The 20,499-nt window shown below is 39.5% G+C and overlaps 1 protein-coding gene across 3 annotated transcripts in view; it reads right to left on the reverse strand.

Annotated features, from left to right (window-relative positions):
* The window catches only part of LOC149172951 (coilin-like), a 373,642-nt gene that overhangs the window by 284,976 nt on the left and 68,167 nt on the right, over positions 1-20,499 (reverse strand). For all 3 annotated transcript variants that reach the window (XM_089424468.1, XM_089424467.1, XM_089424466.1), the window contains exon 3: positions 6,887-7,171. In XM_089424468.1, coding sequence (XP_089280594.1) covers positions 6,887-7,171 — 285 coding nt within the window. The remainder of the gene's footprint in view (positions 1-6,886; positions 7,172-20,499) is intronic.

Genomic DNA, 20,499 nt, shown 5'->3' on the forward strand with positions numbered 1-20,499 from the left:
TATCGAGGCATCCTACCCATGCGGTCTAGGACTCATGGGAAATACCTCTCATCTGATCAATGAGCAGGGAAACGCGGTTAGGGACCATAGTAGTACTATCGATGGATGCATCGATGTATCTACCGTACTCCCTATGCTGGGATGACCTCCATTGATCTGGGATCAATGAAACTGATCTAGAATCAGTATGAATGGTTTGAAACACTCTCTTGTGATATTGATCTAGGATCAATAAAACTGACTTTGGGCTAGTAAAAGTGATATGACACACTCTCTTCATATGGAACTGACTTCGGGTCAGTAGAGAATGGTATGAGACATTCTTGATCAATTCTTCTTCTTCATGGTTCCGCAGAGCAGAGCAAAGCAGTGCAAGGCACTGATGGCAGAGATAGTACAATCGAACATATGGATCAATGGACGTAGTTCTCCCTAGTTGAGAGGGAGTGTTAAAATTGGAAACTGGGGCCAAACTCCATGTGGGTCATCTTATTTATGGCAGCTGATAATGTTCTTGGATCCCTCTCATCGAGAGGTGTAGGATTGATCTAAAGATCATCCGATTCCGATAAGTATTCATGGAGTTATGAATTTATTTGTGTTATAAGACAATTTGTCAAGGTCAGCCAACAACCAAATAAACCCCACATGTGCTCAACGTTTTAGTATAAATAGAGGTGGCCTTCAAGTCATTTCAACACACTTGGGATCTCTTCCTCTCTTGTCTTTGGGTTTTACTAGGAGGAGAGATCCTCAGGAATAACATTGCCCTAATCTAGAGAGCAAAAGCCGGAATTGTCGGGAAAGTTGATGCAAAGGGTAGAAGCTGGAATTGCCGGGAACAGCCAGAACTGTCAGGAACTGTCGGAACAGTGAGGAAAGCTGACGCAGAGGGCAGAAGCCAGAACTGTCGGAATTGCCGGGAAAGCTAATGCAGAGGGCAGAAGCCGAAACTGTCGGGAACAGCCAGAACTGCTAGGAACTGCCGAGACTACCGGAATAGCCAGGAAAGCTGATGCAGAGGGTAGAAGTCAGAACTGTCGGAAACTTTCGGAATTGCCAGGAAAGTTGACGCAGAGGGCAGAAGCCGAAACTGCCGGGAAACAACCGGAATTGCCGGGAACTGTCGGAACTGCCAGGAAACAACTGGAATTGTCGGGAACTTCGGGAATTCCCGGGAACTGCCGGAACTGCCCGAAACTACCGGAACTGTCGGGAACTGCTGGAACAACCGGAACTGCCGGGAACTGTTAGAGCATTTGTCTCCGAAGGAGAGCAGCATGCAATGGAACTACAGGAACTGTCAGAATTGTCGAGAAAGCTGACACAAAAGGCAGAAGCTAGAACTGCCGAGAAACAACCAGAATTGCCGAGAACTGTCGGAACTACCAGGAAACAACCGGAATTACCGGGAACAGTCGGAACTGCCGGAACTGCCAGGAAAGCTGATGCAAAGGGCAAAAGCTGAAACTGCAGGGAACTGTCGAGAAACAACCGGAATTGCAGGGAACTGCCGGAACTGTCGGGAACTGCCGGAACTGCCGAAACTACCAGGAACTACCGCGAACTGCGAGAACTACTGGGAACTGCGGGAACTGTCGGGAACTACCGAAACTGTCGGCACTGCCGAGAACTGTGGGAACTGCTGGGAACTGCCGAAACTGGGACAGTTAGCATGCAACAGCAAGCATGCTAAGGACAACAAGCAAGCAAGGTGCAGCCAGAGCATAGGTCAGTACAGCAACATGGTGTAGGAATGGCACATAATGCAGTACAGTGATGGTTACAATCATGATTAATGAAGTGTGATGAGATGCAGCATAGTGATGATGGGTGCAGCACGGTGAGGTGCAGCACGGTGACGAAATGCAGCACAACGATAGGTGGAGTCAACTTTGAGAATCAGTTGAAGCAGCATGCCTTCAACTGATATCATGTATCATCTTCTTAGAGAGGATCTATGCTCTTATCTAGATAAGTCAAAGTGTTGACTTCTGTTGTAAACATACTATCTCTCTCTCTCTGTTGAACTATTGAAGAACATATAAGAAGAATTGATCAAGGGTTTCCCCACATTGGGGTTTGTCCCTGGCTAGCGCCACATCTTGTGTCCTCTTGTCTTGGCTTGTCTTCTGCAATTTATGTTTATGTTCTATCTGCAATTTGATTTAATGCCAATGTGATTGCTAATCTGAAAAAGTTATTGAGCTAAGCTCTAAGCATAGAACATACCTAAAATTAACAGAAACTCCAAAACCTCTTCAGTCGCAGCGGTTGTATTTTCTAGGTAGCACGTAGATATTTTAGAGAGACATTTCCAGCACCTAAGCCATAAGTTTCTCACCTGGGTTTTGCGTAGCTTGTAGTAGCAAGCCTAGGTTCTATTTATATTGCTATATAATGTACTCAACTTCTGAATACTAATGAAATGGCTCAGTTTCCTTGCCTCTTTTATTGAATTACTGATTTTGAATGCATGTTTAAATTTTCAATTGTTGTAGCTTAGGGTGTGTTCTTGATTTTCACTGTTATTTCCTAGTTGGAATATTACAATCTCCTGCCCAAAAATACTTCTTGGTCTGATCTGCTAGGGCCGAAATTCAGCCTACTTCTACACCCAGAAATCTCGATCCTACTACTCTGACATGCTCAGAAATTTGGCCATTTTGTCACACCTGTGAGGTCACGGAAGATGAACAAATCCACGTGCAAGGTAGCACAAATAGATAGAGAAGATGTTGGATTGCTAGATCAACTTCGTTCTCCTTTTCCTTGTCTTCTTCGTCTAGATCAACAGAATATATCTTGTCTTGTGTGTGATCTGAATGGTGCCAAGAGAAAATAATTGAATGACATGTAATGAACAAAGTTTATATATTCAAAGGAATGCTTTGATACGAATGTAACGAACAAAGTTCTTCTACTCAGAGAGATGCTCTGATACCAATGTAACAAACAAAGTTTGTATGCTTAGAGGAATGCTCTGATACCAGCACGAACAAAGTTTGTATACTCAGAGGAATGGTATGATACCAACGTAACGAACAAAATTCGTATACGCAGCAATAATCTTTAGAATACTTCGAAGACAAAGACATCCATTGTAGGACAAGTATTTGTATATTGAATATTATATAAAAGAGTTGATGAGATGATTTCAATGAGGCTGAAGGTCTGCTTATATACCTAGACAGATACCTCTTCACCAACGGTCATGTCCTTAGGGACATGCCTCTTCATTAATTAATTACTAGTTAATTAATCATTATTTATTATTATTATTATTATTATTATTATTATTATTATTATTATTTGTATTATTTTATATATATTTTATTCATAACATTGCCTTCCTCTTCAAAAAGATTTGTCCTCAAAACTTATTGCTGACAACGCGTGTCATCGATTTCTTTGTCTTGTAATCTATGTGCATTTTTTGGTATTGTTCGAGTTGTCATCTTCGTTGACACAAGATGATAAGATCCTTGGAGTGATAAATAAAATTTCCAAATTGGGAAGGGATCTGACCATCCTAAGTTAATATTTTGTGGAATCTTGCAGTGACTAGAAACTTGTGATGAATTGTTATCACAGGACCAAATTGCATAAACTTCAGTATTCCTTGGAACATAAGTTTGTTGTTTATGTTCTGAGTGATATATATAAGATTGATTGAAATGTTTGCTCTTGTGATTCTGATGTTGATAAGGAGTTCTTTTGTTTTGACTTTCCCTTATCATGTGTGTGGCAATTTCTTGATTTACTTCAGGTGATGATGTTGAATTGGTTACAAAATATTCACTTGGAATTTCCACCGTCTGAACTACAACATCTAAATATGTTTTTCCTTCAACTAGTTTGTCATTTTCTTGAGTTGTGATATTGATTGGATCAGTGTTCGTATCTTTTTCTTGAATGTGGACTGAAGACTTCGACACTTATTTCGTGATAAATTCTTATAATTTGTTATTCAATGATTTCTTATCATTTTTTAATTTCTTAATTTAAGCGAGTAGACTCTGATTATGATTTTTGAGACATAACAGTTCCTCCTTTTTGAGTCGAGTTTACTTCGGCATTCAAACTTCTCATCTTGTTTTTTAAGCATAAATTTTCCTCTCCTTTCTTTGATAGAATTTTGTCGGAACTTTCTTTTTCTTGTTCTAACTTGTGCTTCTTAGTTTTACACTTTTTGGCATGTGCAAGTAGTTTCTGGATATGATATTTTAAACAAGAATTTTTTTCATTTTTATTGGATATTACATCCTCAAGCTCTTTTGCTTCTCTGATATTGTGTTTTGATTGTTTTGAGGTGTCAATTTCGTAACATCTTTAAAGTCTTCTGATGAGAACATTATCGATTTTGACTTCATTGTCATGTCTCAAAATGTGATCATTTTTCCCTTATAAGAAAACATCAAAAAAATCTCTATGTTTAACATGAACGCACCCAATTCTTTAAACCAAGGTTAACCAAGAATTATGTCAACCTCTCTGTCATACATTTTTACAACACAAAATTGAGATATGTACTCATAATGATCTACTGTTATTTGTAAATCATTAATTTCATATTTTTTCCAAAAATATTTGTTGTTTCGCCTACATTGGCATCTGAAATTAATAGTCGATTCGCCAGATTAATATTTATGTAATTTTCATCGTTGCTTGTACTAATAGCGATATTAACTTTTTTCCCTTGGATGGCCCCTCTTATAATTAACTCATGACGTGTGATTAAAATACCCCTATAAGAAAATTGTCCTTCCTTCATTTCTGAATTTAGTTTCCATTTGAGCATTTGTCAATGATTTTATCAATGGTCCTTTGATTTTTTATTTTTCTCAATATATATATTTTTATTTATAATGGACTATATATTAAGTTATATAATTCAATATATATTTAACTTATAAGTAACAACTATGACCGTGATTAGTGGTGGACGTGATGATTCGAGGGGACAGCATGATTGGTGAGGAGAGAACAAGACGGCACCAAAGCGAAGAGCAGGTGTCTAGTTAGCGACGATTGGGCAACGCAAGGCAGTGAGGATTGACGGTCGGAAAAATGAAAGATTGCAGTCGAGATTAGGGGCACTACAAAACAAATATTTGACCTAGTATTAACCAAATACATCAAGGAGCCAATCAATTTCCACTACATGGATGGATCGACCAAATCTGGCTCAAAGTCTCTCAACTTCTTTAGATTAGTCATCATGGAAGTTGCCATAAATATATTTCATCTTTCCAAACTTCTGAAGGATCTTGATAATATACTTCCCTTGCCTAAGGAAGATCTCACAAGGTTTCTTCCATACTTTTAATCTCAAACAGTAGTGCATCAAGCCAAGATCCTTCATATCAAATTCAGAGGCCGACTCCCTCTTACATTGAACAATGAGCTTCTCTACACCTGTCAAAAATAAGTCGTCAACATATAACAATAGAATCACAAATTCATTTTTCTCAACCTTGATATAGAGATTTGGATCAGCATCACTTTTGCAGAAACCAAGACTTGATATTATGATAAGTAACCATCAATTCGAGAATTTCAGGCTCTTGGTGCTTTCTTCAGTTCGTACAAAGCTTTCTTTAATCTACAAACATGAGACTCCTTCCCATGTATCTCAAAACCTTGAGGTTGTTTAATGTACACTGCTTCCTCAATCACACCATTGAGGAAAGCAGTCTTTACATCTATCTGATGTAAATTCTAACCCATAAAAAAAGCAATAGAAATAATAGATCTAATAGAAATGTACCTGGCAACAGGGGCAAATGTCTCAACGTAATCCTCTCCCTCTTTCTAGGAGAATCCTCTAGCCACGAATCTCACTTTGTACTTGTCAATACTACCATCCATCGCATGCTTAATCTTGTATATCCATTTGGACGTCACCACTAACTCCCTTTCAAGTCTTGGCACAATTTCTCGTACATCCTTCTTCATGATGAATTGGTACTCCACCATCATAGCAACTTTCCAAACTTGTTGGCTAGTTACATCCTCATAGTTGGAAGGTTCGGTATCAACGAGAATGGTCATCAGTGTTGCATATTCAAAATACTTCTTAGATCTTTAGAAATTTTAAAGTTGCTAACCATAAAACTTAAAAGGTATGATATGTTGCGAAAACAGTGAATTTTTCCGCGTGGAGATTTTATTGGTAATTTTTTCCAAAAAGAAAAAATTGCGACAAAATCGCCAAAAATTCATGCAAAAATCGCCAAGATATTTTCCAAAATGAAAAAGTCGGGATAAAATCGTAAAAAATGCCAAAAATTTGTAAAAATCATCAAAAAAATTGTGGATGCTTTAGATACTAAAATGATTTTTTTTGTATTCTTTTAATTTTGCCGATGTTTTGTCGATTTTTACTGATTTTTTTTCCGTTTTTTGTGATTTTTTCATTTTTCAAACCCTTGCCAATTTTATCCCAATCGCAATTTTCACAACATTGGTATGATGTTGATGCCATGACTACGTAGAAAAGCTATTCAGCTTACAAATATGAAAATAAAGCTAATATAAGAAATAGTTTTGCAGTAAAGCATTTTTAGATCCCAGATTGCCTATCATATAATATGGGTTTTGTGTTTTAAAATTTTATGCCCTATATAATATAACCAGCCTATAAAAAAAAATGATGCAATGGGTAAGCTAGATGAATAATTGAAGAAAAAATATGGACCAAAATCAAAATCAAAACATTTAGATCAAAAGTCAAGTAGGAACCACATTTAAGACAAATCAGCAAAGACTTCCATGGAAAAATTGAGCGATAGTAGAGAGAAAGAAATTGTCATCAAAAAATTACAACAATCTTGCTTGGTGAAAGGAGATGAAGTTACTCTCACACAGAAACAATAAAACATACTTTGAGCACTGAACTTGTTCTGATCGCTTCCTTTTCTTCCTTGAAAACTCCTTTGAAATTGAAAATTTTTCTGCCTGATTTCCACCACCATCTCCAGAGTTGGTTCCATAGTCTTCACGCTCACTTTGATAGCCTCCAGCTTCTTTCTCAAACTCATCTATCGCAAGAAGCTTCACACCACCAAATCCAGGCAGTTTCTCTCCAACTGTTTCAGACCCTTTTATACTCTCAAGCCCCTCATTAGTTAAGATATCTTTCTCAGATGCATCACTCTTCTTAATCACACTGCATAGAAGAAAACAGAGATTTATTGTCAACTGAATGTTCCAACTTATTCTTCAAAATTCATATTATGCAACTAAAAACCACACACAACTGCACACTTTGATATACAATGTGCTCTTCTTTATGTGAAAAAACAAATCCACATTTCTACAAACCAATGTTGAAAATATCGCTATCAACAATTTATCAGTGGGAGTCGTGAACTCATGTTATCATAAAATTGGAAAAATATCAGCAAATATTGACAAGCTTTATTAGATACAAATATATCCAATTTTTTCATTTTTTTAAATATAAAGTAACATCATATAATCATGTTGCCTCGTAAATATCAAAAGAAGACAGATATATAAGATGTATTACATGTTAAATGACACAAACCACATTAATTGTTTTGTGGTGTTAAGTCAAAACTCAAAAACTGATTAGACAATTTAAAATTCCATCAAATGTATCCCATAATCCAGCTACAATCTACTATCGATTTCCTCTACCCCTTTTATGGACGAAGGTAATGGGTCTTGCCCTAGTAGTGGGATACCATTAGTCTAGAGCTGAACCTCTGGTGGTGGTGTTGGCACTGAGGGTGGTGTCTAACTTTCCTCAATCTACTTCTCTATTGGTTGCTCTACAATATCCAATCTTCACACCTGCTCCTTCTCATTCTACACCACCCAATCAGCCATGGGATCCATGCCATCCCAAGCAAATTGTATTGACACCAACCAGTCTCTCCAACTGCCTCACCCCCACAGTCAAAGATTGTAGTAAACAAGGACACTAACATTTAACCATTCATATTCCAGCCTGTTGTACTTCTTTAGTGCATTTTTTCAAATACAGTCTAATTGTGCTCACAATCCAAAACACATGTTGAACTCAACATAAATGGCAAATTTATATAATCTGGTGTTTTTCCACCAAACATCTACAACAAATAAGAAAAATAGATAAATTACATCACCATCCACTACCAGTTAGGGAAAAAAAATAAACAAAACAAAAAAACCCTTCAAAACTTCTTGTTCAAATTTAATTTACACCTAACATTGTAGTTTTCTTTGCCTGGATTGCCATGTCAAATCCAAATAATCCAATAGCTCACCTGATTAAGCATTCACATGTATCCATCACCAACCTCTGAATAAATGATAGGGCTCCTTCATCAACCTTACCATTGACATTAAAATCACAGAAAAGTAAAATGTGGGGTTGTGGTACAGCCTTACTACATGAATGGGATGATGGAGCAATTCATTGCATAGTTCATCAATCAAATGCCAAATCAGCATGGATCTATCATATGCCTCATAACATTTGTCCTCACAATAGAACAAATAGCTTCTTTGTCCAAATCCATTGCCTTGTACAGGGAAAAATAAATAAATAAATCACATCATCGTCCATAACCAAGTAGGAAAGAAAATCAAACAAAACAAAAAAGACCATCAAAACTCGTTATTAAAATTTAATTTCCACCTGGCATTGTAGTTTTCCTTCCCTGGACATTTATTTCAAATCCAAATAACCTGATAGCTCTCCTAGACGTCTTCATCTGACTTTGTATGTTTACACATTCATATGTATCTGGCAACAACCCTTAAATACATGTTAGGACTCCTCCATCAACCTTACTACATGAATTGGGATGGCTGGAGCAATTTGAACCATTATTTCTTCAATCAAATGATAAATCATCATGTAAGACTTGTCACACTTGTCCTTTCAATACTAACGAAAACTTCTTTGTCCTATCCATAGCCTCACATAGGTAGACCATTATCGGTTTATGACCATCAACCAAGCAAAGAGCTTATACAAAAGGTTCACTAATTTTACATACCTCCTCCACTCCTTATAAGTAATCTTGGTATAGTAGTTTCACAAAAGCATGCCTTTTTAGGCTTCCTACGAACAGAACTACAAATCCAATGATCAAAAATAAAAATTATCTCTACCACCGACATACAAGCGAGCAGGTACTGATGAGAAATGACATTGGTTGTGAATCATGTGATGTCAAGATGCACCAACACTTTGTTTCCTATGATTTTCCTCATTGCACTACCCATTGCCACATAATTAGCAGCATTGTTCATCACCACTACCAGGCACAGTTTCAGCACATTTCGTCCAAGCTAAACCTCATTGAGGCCATTATCAGACCCAAGGTCCTCTATGGTTCCAAGATTTGGGGGCCCAATTTACTACAGTAAGATTGGGCCATGATGGAGAGAGTCCAAACCCTGCTTCTCCGAAGAATCATCTGCTGCAAACACACAATCTGCGGCCCATTATTCAGGCAGAGTTTGGGGTCCATCCATTTTGCCTTGAGGTCCTTTTCTGCTTGGTCTCTTTCCTCCATAGAGTCAGGGCTTACAAAGACTCTGCTATCGAGAGAGAGGCACCCTATCTTGCACTTAGCTCTTCGAAGACCACCGCTTTGGATATGCCCTCGTGCTTGTAGATGGCTCGTAAAGGCATCCTAGCTCTTTCAATCGATGACCATCTCCCCAGAGCGCCTTCCTCCATTGTGCAGAAATCTTTATTCTTTGGACCATAAGTCTGTTGTTTCGGTTCTAAGTGATAGAGATAAGCAGACTAATTGATCCGTAAACTATCGTGGATATTCCACTAGATTGTTCATCACAACAGATCTCAAAATATTATATAAAAAATCTGAGATTCTACACTATTACAGTTTTATTAAACTTTAAGATTTGTAGGTTTAACTGTAATTAGTGCATGCATATGAATGGAAATTATGCAGAAAAATAGATAACGAAAAAATAAGCTCACACACACACACATAAGAAACAAAATATGCTCTGGGAAACCTTTTTCGGAGAAAACCGAGCTAGAAGGTGAGGCCGCTGCGCTCTATTCTTTTGCTTGGAAATATGGCTGTGGGTACAAAGAAGTAAGGCCTATGGCCCGTGGGCTGCTACAGTGCACAAATCCTCCCTATGTGTTCTACCTACTATCCCTCTTGGCTATCTTTGCTCAGTTATGGAACAAAATGTTCTCGAAAGAATGGAATGCCTCTTCCTCCTAGTTGCTCGGTTATAACACAACCCGATAACGTACTAGTGGTTAAGTTTTACTACATCAACTCTTAACTAGAGTTACAATATAGACTCTTCTAGAGCCTTTTACATCACAAACATGTGGCTAGCCCCTTTTCTATGAATAATGGGGGCTAACGTGGCATCCTCCTAAATTACAGGTATGAAAACAGGAAGGTCAACTTCTTAGTGGCATAACTTTTGCATACAAACTCTGATTGGCGCACTTCTTGCATCGTTGGAAATATCTTTGTGTCTGGAATAGCATGAATAGGTGTGGCGCTAAAGCAGCAAATTTTTAACCCCTAAAAAACGTTCTTTGATGCCTCAAAATGCTCTTGGAAGGTTTCAAACCCCATTTCGCCAAACTAGGTCCCGTCGGTAAAAAAGGTCCCGTGCACTGATTCCTCCACTTTTTTCCACTCCAAATGCATCGAGATGGATGACAAACAATATAATGATCCAATCCGGATCACACCTCCCCATTTTGGGAGGCTTTTGATCCCCAAACCGATTATACTGAATGAGGAGAGGTAATTCTTCCTCCACCTTCTCTCTGGTGTACCATTTAGCTTTGCTTGGAAGTTGTCCCTTCAATCCAATCTGCCAAATGTCATGTTGCCCTTGTCGTGTAGTTCTGGACCTCTTTTGCAACTGCATCTTTTGTTAATTCTGCTTGGGCATCTGGTGCCAAATCCTCCACAGAAAGTAGGATCAGTTCCTCGTCCTGATCTAGCATGGAAGGCTCATAGAGTTTCAAATTCTCTACATTCAAAACTGAGTAAATGTGCATATATGGTGGTAAACTAAGTCGATAGACATTGTCACCCACTTTTTCCAGTATCTCAAAGGGACCATACCTCAAAGCCTTGATTTTCTTACCAGGCCCTACAACATCTCCTTGATCAACTGTAACCATACTTTGTTTCCCACCTTGAATGATTTCTTTGTTTTGTGTTGATCATGCATGAACTTATACTTCTCCTGCAACTTCTGCAATGTTTCTTGTACCTGTAGATGGATTTGCCTAATTTTCTCTATAAACTTTTCAACCCTCAAAGAATCTCCTGTAAGATTTTCCCTCACTCCTCCCTGCTTCCTACCATATGCAATATCCAAAGGTGAAAGTGGCAAATATCAAAACAAGTTTCAAATGGGGACTTTCAAGTGGAAGCGTGGACTGCTATGTTGTAAGAATGTTGTATATAAACCAAATTTTAATCGCAAGTCTTCGGATGCTTTTGATTGTATACCCTTAGAAGTTGCACCAAAGTCCGGTTGACTACTTCTGTCTGCCCATCTGTCTCTAGATGAAATGTTGTAGGTCTCTTCAACGTCATGTCCATCTTCTCCCAATGTAGTCCAAAATGCATTGAGAAATCTTTTATCCCTGTCTAAAATGATGCTCCTTGGTATCCCAAAGTGCACCCAAACCTATCCAAAGAACAAGTTTATTGCTTCTTGCTCATTGATGGTCTTTTTACAAGGCATCAAAACACACATCTTGTTGAAATTGTAAACTACCACGAACAAGTACTCATCTCCCTTCCTGGTTGTTGGCAAACCTCCCCCAAAGTCCATGGAAATGCCTTCCCAAGGATGAGTAGGTACAGGTAAGGGATGAAATAGACCCTGTTCCATGTTGCTAGGCTTGTTGGTACAACAAAGCATGCATCCTCTTATGAACCTAGCTACCTGCTCTTGCATCCTGGGCCAATACACATACCTCTGCAAGTTAGCCATGGCCTTCTCTACACCAAAGTTCCCTACAACCTTGGAGGTCTGAGCCTTTCTAATCAGCTGCAATCACACCTTTAGGAACACATAGCTTATCTAGCCTCTAGAGTAACCTATCCTGGCAATGGTAGTCAACGGTGTTGTCGCCATCATGCATATGACTCTAACTCTACAACTGTTAATACACCTCCTTGAAGTCCTCATCCTCTGAATATGCCTCTCTATATGCATCATGGATGAATGGCTCCATGTGCATAAGAGTCCCCAAAGTTGTAATCTTCGATGTGGGTGGCCTTGAAAGCATGTCGGTCAAATTGTTTTTATGTGTTGCCCTTCTTATACTTGATCACTAAATGAAATTGCTATAAAAACCTTGTCCACTTGTAATACTCGATGTGTTCTAGCTTACTCTAGGCCTGCAAGTACTGTGACAGTTGGAGATCTGTGTGGATTATTGTCTCCTTTCCCATCAGATAGTGCTTCCACTTCTTCACAACTTGCACCATGGCATAGAGCTCCTTATCATAGGTAGGGTAGTTAAGGGTTGTCCCATGAAATACTTCAGAATGATAGCATATAGGCCTTCCTCCCTGCATCAAGATAGCTCCCATAGCATATCGATTCGCATTTGTCTCCACTTCAAAGGATCACTGCAAGTTTGGTAATGCCATAACTGGTGCTTGACTGATCTTCTTCTTTAGCTCCTCAAAAGCCCTCTGCTGACCTTTTCCCCACAGGAAACTCTTGCTACTTGTTGCTATGGCATGGAGCGGTGCTGCTACTGTTGAAAATGAGACTATGAATTTCCTCGGATATTGTGCTTCCCCAATGAAACTCCTAACCTCAAAAACTAGGCACTGGGCATTTCATGATGGCCTCCATCTTGGAAGGATTTATCTTCAGCTCTCCTCCACCCATCACATACGCCAGATATGTGAAAATTTCTAAACTGAAATTCTATCACTGCAGCAACTTATTTATTTCACCTACTTATTATTTACGAAATTCCTTCAGCAAATATTAAAATAAATTCTACTACAGTTATCACACAATTACCCAGAGAAAAAAAAATACATGCACAAGAATCAATCACATTGACACAGTTATTTTTAGACAATTGTCCCCGGAAAAACCCAATGCGAGAACATCGGTGCAACAGATGAGGGCTTTATTAATCTTAAGCAGCAATTGCTTTCACAAGGAATGATTTTACAGAGAACCTGAAAGAAAACACCTAAGACTTTCCCTCTACGATCATCTGACACTTTGGAGACCCTGCTCCCACTTCTACGTCACCCCTACATCACTCTGATTGACCCAGCATGGCTCTGAGTGGCTTTGCATCCCTTTGTGTCAGCCTGCGTAGGCTCTGCGTCTCTCCTCTGGACTGCGTCTCTCTTTCTGTGTTGTCTTTCACTACCCTTGCATCACCTCCTCCTTGATCACTACCTGCTGCTAAAGCCCTCCTATTCCTCCACCCTGCAACTCCCTCTGAAATCGATCTCCTCTTCCTTGAGAATCCAATTTCCTTGAGATACTGAGTATTTGCTGGTGTGTTTCCAAATGGCCCACAAGTCTTCTCTTATACTTTTCCTGTTGATGAATCAACGGCCAAGATTAAGTCCCTAATCAACGACTAAGATTAAAACAAACTTGATCCTCGTCTCTTAGAAGCTTCTCATCCTTATTTTTATTAATACCCATTAATATTTTTATTTTCCTAAGTTTAGACTTAGGAACCCATTAAAAATATTAATTATTTTAATAACTCCTCATCCGGATGGAACTTCCCAAATGATTTCTGGGTCTTGGAGATCTCATGTGCCTTAGCCTCTCCTCCAAATTTCAAGGCTAGAACACATCCGATCCTACAAAAAATCAAAACTCCCTCTTAGCAAGGAATGTTCTCTAGTAATGTTTCACTATAGAAACATCACATTGATCTTTCACATTGGTACTTATGTTGATGCTTAGCTTGCTGCCTCACATCCCCTAAACTACTGCGTCCTGTACTGCTACCCATGACACTGCCACTGCTGCTCTTGTACTGCAGATCCCTCTCAACATGGTGCATCATGCTGCCCATAGTACTACCACTACTAATTGTTGCACTGCAACTTCTGATACGTATCCATTACTGAAATGGATTCTTTACCATCCCCATCTTCTCCCTGAAATGAACAAACTTTGTTCTTCCTAGAGCCTTGGTGAGGATGTCTGCCACCTGTTCTCCTGTAGGAGTATACCTCAACTGTATTGCCCCTCGTTGGACACAGTCTCTGACAAAGTGAGACCTGATATCAATGTGCTTCAACCGATCATGAAATACTAGATTCTCAGAGAGCTTGATGCAACTCTGATTATCACACATGATCCTAGTTGCTTCATCCTTCTCCTGAATAAATTCACAAGCAATTTTCTAAGCCATATGGCTTCGCACAAAATTGTGCTAGCTACCATATATTCTGCTTCAGCTGAGCTCAGAGCCACGGATTTTTGTTTCCTACTACACTAGGAGGTCATTCCTGATCCAATGTTGAAACAGTATCCAATTGTACTTTTCCAATCTACTGAACTTCCAGCCCAATTTGCGTCAGTGAACCCACTCAGCCTGATGTCATTGCCTATGGTGTACAATAGTCCATGCTCGATTGTTCCTTGTATATACCTGAGAAAATGTTTGGTTGTTGCCGAGTGCGCCCTCTTAAGTTCTACCATGAACTGACTGAGGGTGTTGACGAAGTAACAAATATCTAGCCTGGTATTGACCAGATACATCAGGGACCCTATAAGCTGCTTGTACAAGGTGGGATCAACATCTTTATCTTCTCATGCATCAATCTTCTTCCGATTGGTGATCATTGGAGTAGCCATAGGTCCACAGTCTTGCATCCTGAATCTCTTCAAGATTTTAGTAGCATATCTCCCTTGTCCCAAGAAGATCTCACCCTTCTGCTACCAAACTACCAACCCCAGAAAATAACGCATGTCCCAAATCCTTCATGTCGAATGTTGTGGCTAGGTTCTTCTTGTAGTCTTTGATGAGCCTGGATGATCCTCTCAAGAAGAGATCGTCCACATATAACAATAGGATTAGAGGCTCATTCTCTACAACCAGATAGTAGAGATTAGGGTCTGGTGTCACTCTTGACGAACCCCATTTTCTGCAAGTAGCCATCAATTCGACCGTACCATGCCCTAAGTGCCTGTTTTAGCCCATACAACGCTTTCTTTAATCTGCATACATGAGATTTTCTCTCGTGTTTCAAAACCTTTTGGTTGTTCGATGTATACTTCCTCTTCTATTACCCCATTCAAGAATGTCGTCTTGACATCCATCTAATGAATCTCCCACCCCATCTGCATTGCAAGAGATATCATGGTCCTAATAGAAGTATACCTGGCTACTGGGGCGAAGGTTTCTTCGTAGTCTATTCCTTCCTTCTGAGCATACCCCTTAGCCACGAACTTGGCTTTGTATTTCTCCACACTGTCGTCTGCAACATATTTGACCTTGTAGATCCATCTCGAACCTACCACTGATCTATCCTGAGGCCTAGGTACCACTTCCCAGACATCATTGACCATTATAGAGTTGTATTCCTCCACCATAGCATCCACCCATACTTGATGCTGACCAACCTCCTGAAAACTAGAAGGCTCCCCAACTTGAGCTACTAAGGCCTGATATTTGTTTCGCTGTCTTCACTCCCTTCTACTATTCCTAGGTGCTCCAATGAAGTCTTCTGCATCCCGTAGAATCTGTCAGAGTTCCCAACTCATTCTTCCACTGGTAGTAGGTACATTTGTCAACTCCTCTTTTTCCTGAGACTCCTCCTGTTCTGAATCCTTGTCTTCAGGAGGATTTCTGCTACTAGTTTCCGCTGGTTGAAGTAGTCTGACCAACGACTCGTCTTTTGACTACTCCTCCAAAGGAATTTCTCGGGATTTTCTAAAAGCTCTATCCTCCATGAACTTTACATCCCGTCGAACCCCTACCTTCCTACTCCTTGGAAGATAGACTCTATATGCCTTAGCATTCTTGCTATATCCCACAAGATATCCTTTCTTAGCAGTTTGATCTAATTTCTTTCTCTTCTCTTCGGGTATACGACAATATGTCAAACTCCCAAATATCTCGAAATCCCTGACTTCAGCTGTCTTCCTGGTGAAGATCTTCTCGAGAGTTATTTTGCCCAATGCCCTGTGAAGTGTCCTATTTTGGACATAAATTGTCGTGCTGCATGCTTTTGCCCACAAGAATTTAGGTATATCCTGATCATATAGCATTGCCCTAGTTGCTTCCACAATAGTCTTGTTTTTCCTTTCTGCCACTCCATTCTACTCCGGATTGTAGGAAGATGTCCACTCTCTTTTGATGCCTTCATTAGCGCGAAAATCAGTGAAGTCCTTGTCAACATGCTCTCCACCATTGTCCGAGTGCAACACTTTTATCTTCTTTCCTGTCACATTCTCCACTAGATCCTTGAACTCTTTAAATCGTCCGAAAACCTCATCCTTGGTTTTCAGAAAGTAGATCCAAGTCTTCCTAGAATGGTCATGGATGAAGGTGATGAAGTATCCGGCACCACTAAGAGCTTTTGTGGGCATTGGTTCGCAGATGACTGAGTGTGTCAATCCTAGCACACTCTTTGCCCCATTGTTACTTCTGGAAAACACAACTTTGGCATACTTGCCCAAGGCACACCCTCTGCATACATCCAACCCGTTCAGTACTTAGTTCAGGAACTCCTGATATTGTTTTCCTGAGAATTCTCAAAGCCCCCTGGTGTAAGTGTCCCATCCTCCTGTGCCATAGCTCATTCAAGTCTTTGTCTCCATTACTGCCTATCAGTGCCATTGGTGATTCTAGCTGTAACCTATACAACCTGTTACTTCTGATTCCAATCTGAGCCTTCTTTTTCCAACTTGGGTGTTTGACATATACTTTCTCCTTAATGAAGAAAACGCCATAGCCCTTGTTCTAAAGTTGAGATATGGAAAGTAAGTTCATCCCCAATCCCAACACATGCAGCACATTGGTTGCCCAAAGTCGCTCTCCTGCTTCGGTTTGAAAAACTATGGTACCTCTTCCTACTGGAGTACACTTTGCCTTATTCCCCATGGTGATCTGAAAATTCATTCTTTCTTCCTAATAATTTGAAAAACACTCTTAGATTCTTGTCATATGCCAGGAAGCTCCATTGTCTAGATACCAAACCTCCAAGGAGGCAGAGCTTGCAAAGCAAGCGGCTTCTTCTTCCAATCTGGAAGCTAACATCGAAAATTTGTCCCTTGTGCATTCTTCTGGAAATTTGCGCGAGTCCCCACGACTGGATGGCTATGCATCATGCTCTTTACCCATAATCGATTTTCCTTTCCTATTGTCGGATCTCTACTCTGATACCATGTGAAAATTTCTAGACTGAAATTCTATCACTGCAGCAACTGATTTATTTCAAGTTTCAACTACTTATTATTCTCAATAAGTTATTTACGAAATTCCTTCAGCAAATATTAAAATAAATTCTACTGCAGTTATCACACAATTACCCAGAGAAAAATAAATATATGTATAAGAATCAATCACATCGACACAGTTATTTTTGGACAATTGTCTGTTTCTCCCCGATCTTCACAGTCTGGTTCTCTGTTTCTCCCCGATCTTCTGATCCCCATTCTAATTTGTCCTCTGCATTCAAACCCCCATATTCTCCAAATATCCCCAGCTTATTATTCAAGGCCGCCATGAGGAGGTTTACATTGCAATTGATGTCTGCGACTTGTTGTTCCAACCGCGCAAACCTCACCTCTACAGGTTCATGAGTTTCATTTATATATTCGTCAACCATGATTAGGGTTTTACATTTTCTAGCCCCGTTGATCTAGATCCCCTGCAAACTCCACAAAATACCCAAAGAAACCTGCTATGATACCAATATGATCTGTAAATTGTCGTGGATATTCCACTAGACAGTTCGTCACAACATATTTGATAATATTGTATTAAAAATATGAGATTCTACACTATTACAGTTTTATTAAACTTTAAGATCTGAAGATTTCACTGTAATTAGTGCATGCATGCGAATGGAAATTATGCAGAAAAATAGACAACGATAATATAAGCTCACACACACATACAACACAAAATATGCTCTGAGAAACCTGTTCAGAAGAAAACTCAATTGGAAGGTGAGGCCGCTTTGCTCTCTTTCTCTGTCTAGAAATATGGTTGCAGGTACAAAGAAGTAAAGCTTGTGGCTCGTGGGCTGCTACAGTGCACAAATCCTCCCTGTGTGCTCTACCTCCTATCCCTCTTAGTTATCATTGCTCAACTATGTAACAAAAGGCTCCCGAAAGAATGGAATGCCTCTTCCTCCTAGTGGCTCGGTTATAACACAGCCCGAGAGCCTACTAGTGGTTAAGTATGACTACATCAACTCTTAACTAGAGTTACAATATAGACTCTTCTAGAGGCTTTTACATCACAAACATGTGGCTAGCCCATTTTCCATGAATAATGGGGTTTGACGCGGCATCCTCCCAAATTATAGGTGTGAAAACAGGAAGGTCAACTTCTGAATGGCATAACTTTTGCATACGAACTCCGATTGACGCGCTTCTTGCGTCGTTGGAAAGATCTTTACGTGTAGAATAGCACGAAAAGGTGCTATGCTAAAGCAGCGAAGTTTTCCCCCCAAAAAACGTCGTTTCATGGCTCAAAATGCTCTCAAAAAATTTCAGACCTCATTTCACCAAGCTAGGTATCGCCGGTAAAAACAGTCCTTTGAGTTGATTCCTCCACTTTTCCCACTCCAAATGCATCGGGATGGATGACAAACATGTTGAAAAATGTGTAACTACGTTCGGTCTTCATTAGTATGAAATGTATGCTTGTAAATATAAAATGAAAAAGAAATTATTATTATTATCGAAATATGGGTTTCATGCTATAGTTCTTTTATTTTATAGGTCAAGTACCCATTGAGTGCTTCTAGGGTTTGTCCTAGGTATAAGAGTCATTGTCATATGTGGAAGACCCTATGGGCACATTGTAAATTATAAAAGAAAAATTACTTTGTCTTGAAAGTGTCAAAACACCTCAAAGATCAAGTCGACCTAATGTGATGTCAAGTCGGCCTACATGAAGAGCCACGTCCACCCTTGAAGGAGCCTAAGAGGAACTCGTCCTCCATTTGGATCATATACTCACTCATCTCTTATGCGAAGAAGCAGAAGAAAGTAAAGTCGAAGAAGGGAGTGTGAAGAAGAGGAAGTCGAAGAAGTCAAAGTGTTTTGGTCTTCTCTATTCTTCTAGAAGAGCGAAGTTAGGGTTTCTGCGTTGGGATCTTCTGGGGTTCGATTTTGGAAGCAGAAGAGAAAGAAAGGCCAATGAAGGTCTCTTAGGGCATCTTACTAGTCGTAGGACTCAAGTCAAGGCAATCGAAGTCAAGAGGAAGGCTATTAGAGGGAGATCGAGGTCTCCTTAAGAAGCAGCAGCAATTGCATCAGTTGTTGGGGAGCAAAATTTCGGATCTACTTGGAGGTCGAAGATATTGCAACAGGAGGTCGTGGTAGACTTGATCTTGGAGGGTATTTGTCTGAGTCTAGGTCATGGTATTCGTCAATTGAAAGATCTGAAAGATAAGAAGAGATTTACGGGTTTTCCCCTCAAGAGGAGGGGTTTTGGCCCTGGCTTGCAACCTATATACTGTGTCATTGTTCTTATTGTTTTGGTAGTTTTTTTATGTATTGCACATTGGAATAATAAAGAGAAAAGCTAATAAGTACAAGGTAACACAAACAGTAATCAAGTTAAGAGAATTAACATATTCATTGCCCTACTAAATTCTCAACATGGTATCAGAGGGAGGTTTTCTAAGGGCATCATGAAGATCTCCTCTACTATGAAGAAGGTCATCAAGAAGATTGCAAGCCATCTCAAGAAAGGTATCAAAGAAGCATGAAGTTTCTTATTCTCTTCAAAGAAGTTATCATTCAAAGAAAAAGATGAAAATCTCTTTTCGGCTCTCTCTGGGAGATTACAAGACAAAGACATCTGGGTAATTGATACTAGTGCATCTAGTCACATGACTGGCAACTCCCACCAATTGAAGACCTTATCAAAAGGAAAATTTGCTTACTTCGTGGAACTTGGAGACAACAAAAGCTATCCAGTGAAAGGCATTGGATCAACTTCCATAAAGCTCGCAGATGGAAGCAACATCCATTCTATTTGTTCCAGGTTTGCACAAAAATTTACTTTATATTTCAAGCTTAGAAGACAAAGGAGATAGAGTAGCCTTCATTGATCGAAAAGTAGTTGTTTGGGCAAAAGGTTCAAGCATAGATCAAGCAAAAGTTATTGGTATCCGAGAAGGAAGGCTTTATAGATTAATATCTCCCATAAACCAAGCCCTAGTTCACACTGAAATTAGTCCATGTGAGCTTTGGCATCGAAGGTTTGGTCATCTACATTTCAAAATACTTCCAACTCTAAATTCCATGGTAGATGGAATACCA

This window comes from Pinus tabuliformis, chromosome 4_2 (assembly GCF_031772625.1).
Source record: "Pinus tabuliformis cultivar Carrire ecotype Pingquan chromosome 4_2, CPIR1, whole genome shotgun sequence".
In the NCBI taxonomy this organism is placed as follows: domain Eukaryota; kingdom Viridiplantae; phylum Streptophyta; class Pinopsida; order Pinales; family Pinaceae; genus Pinus; species Pinus tabuliformis.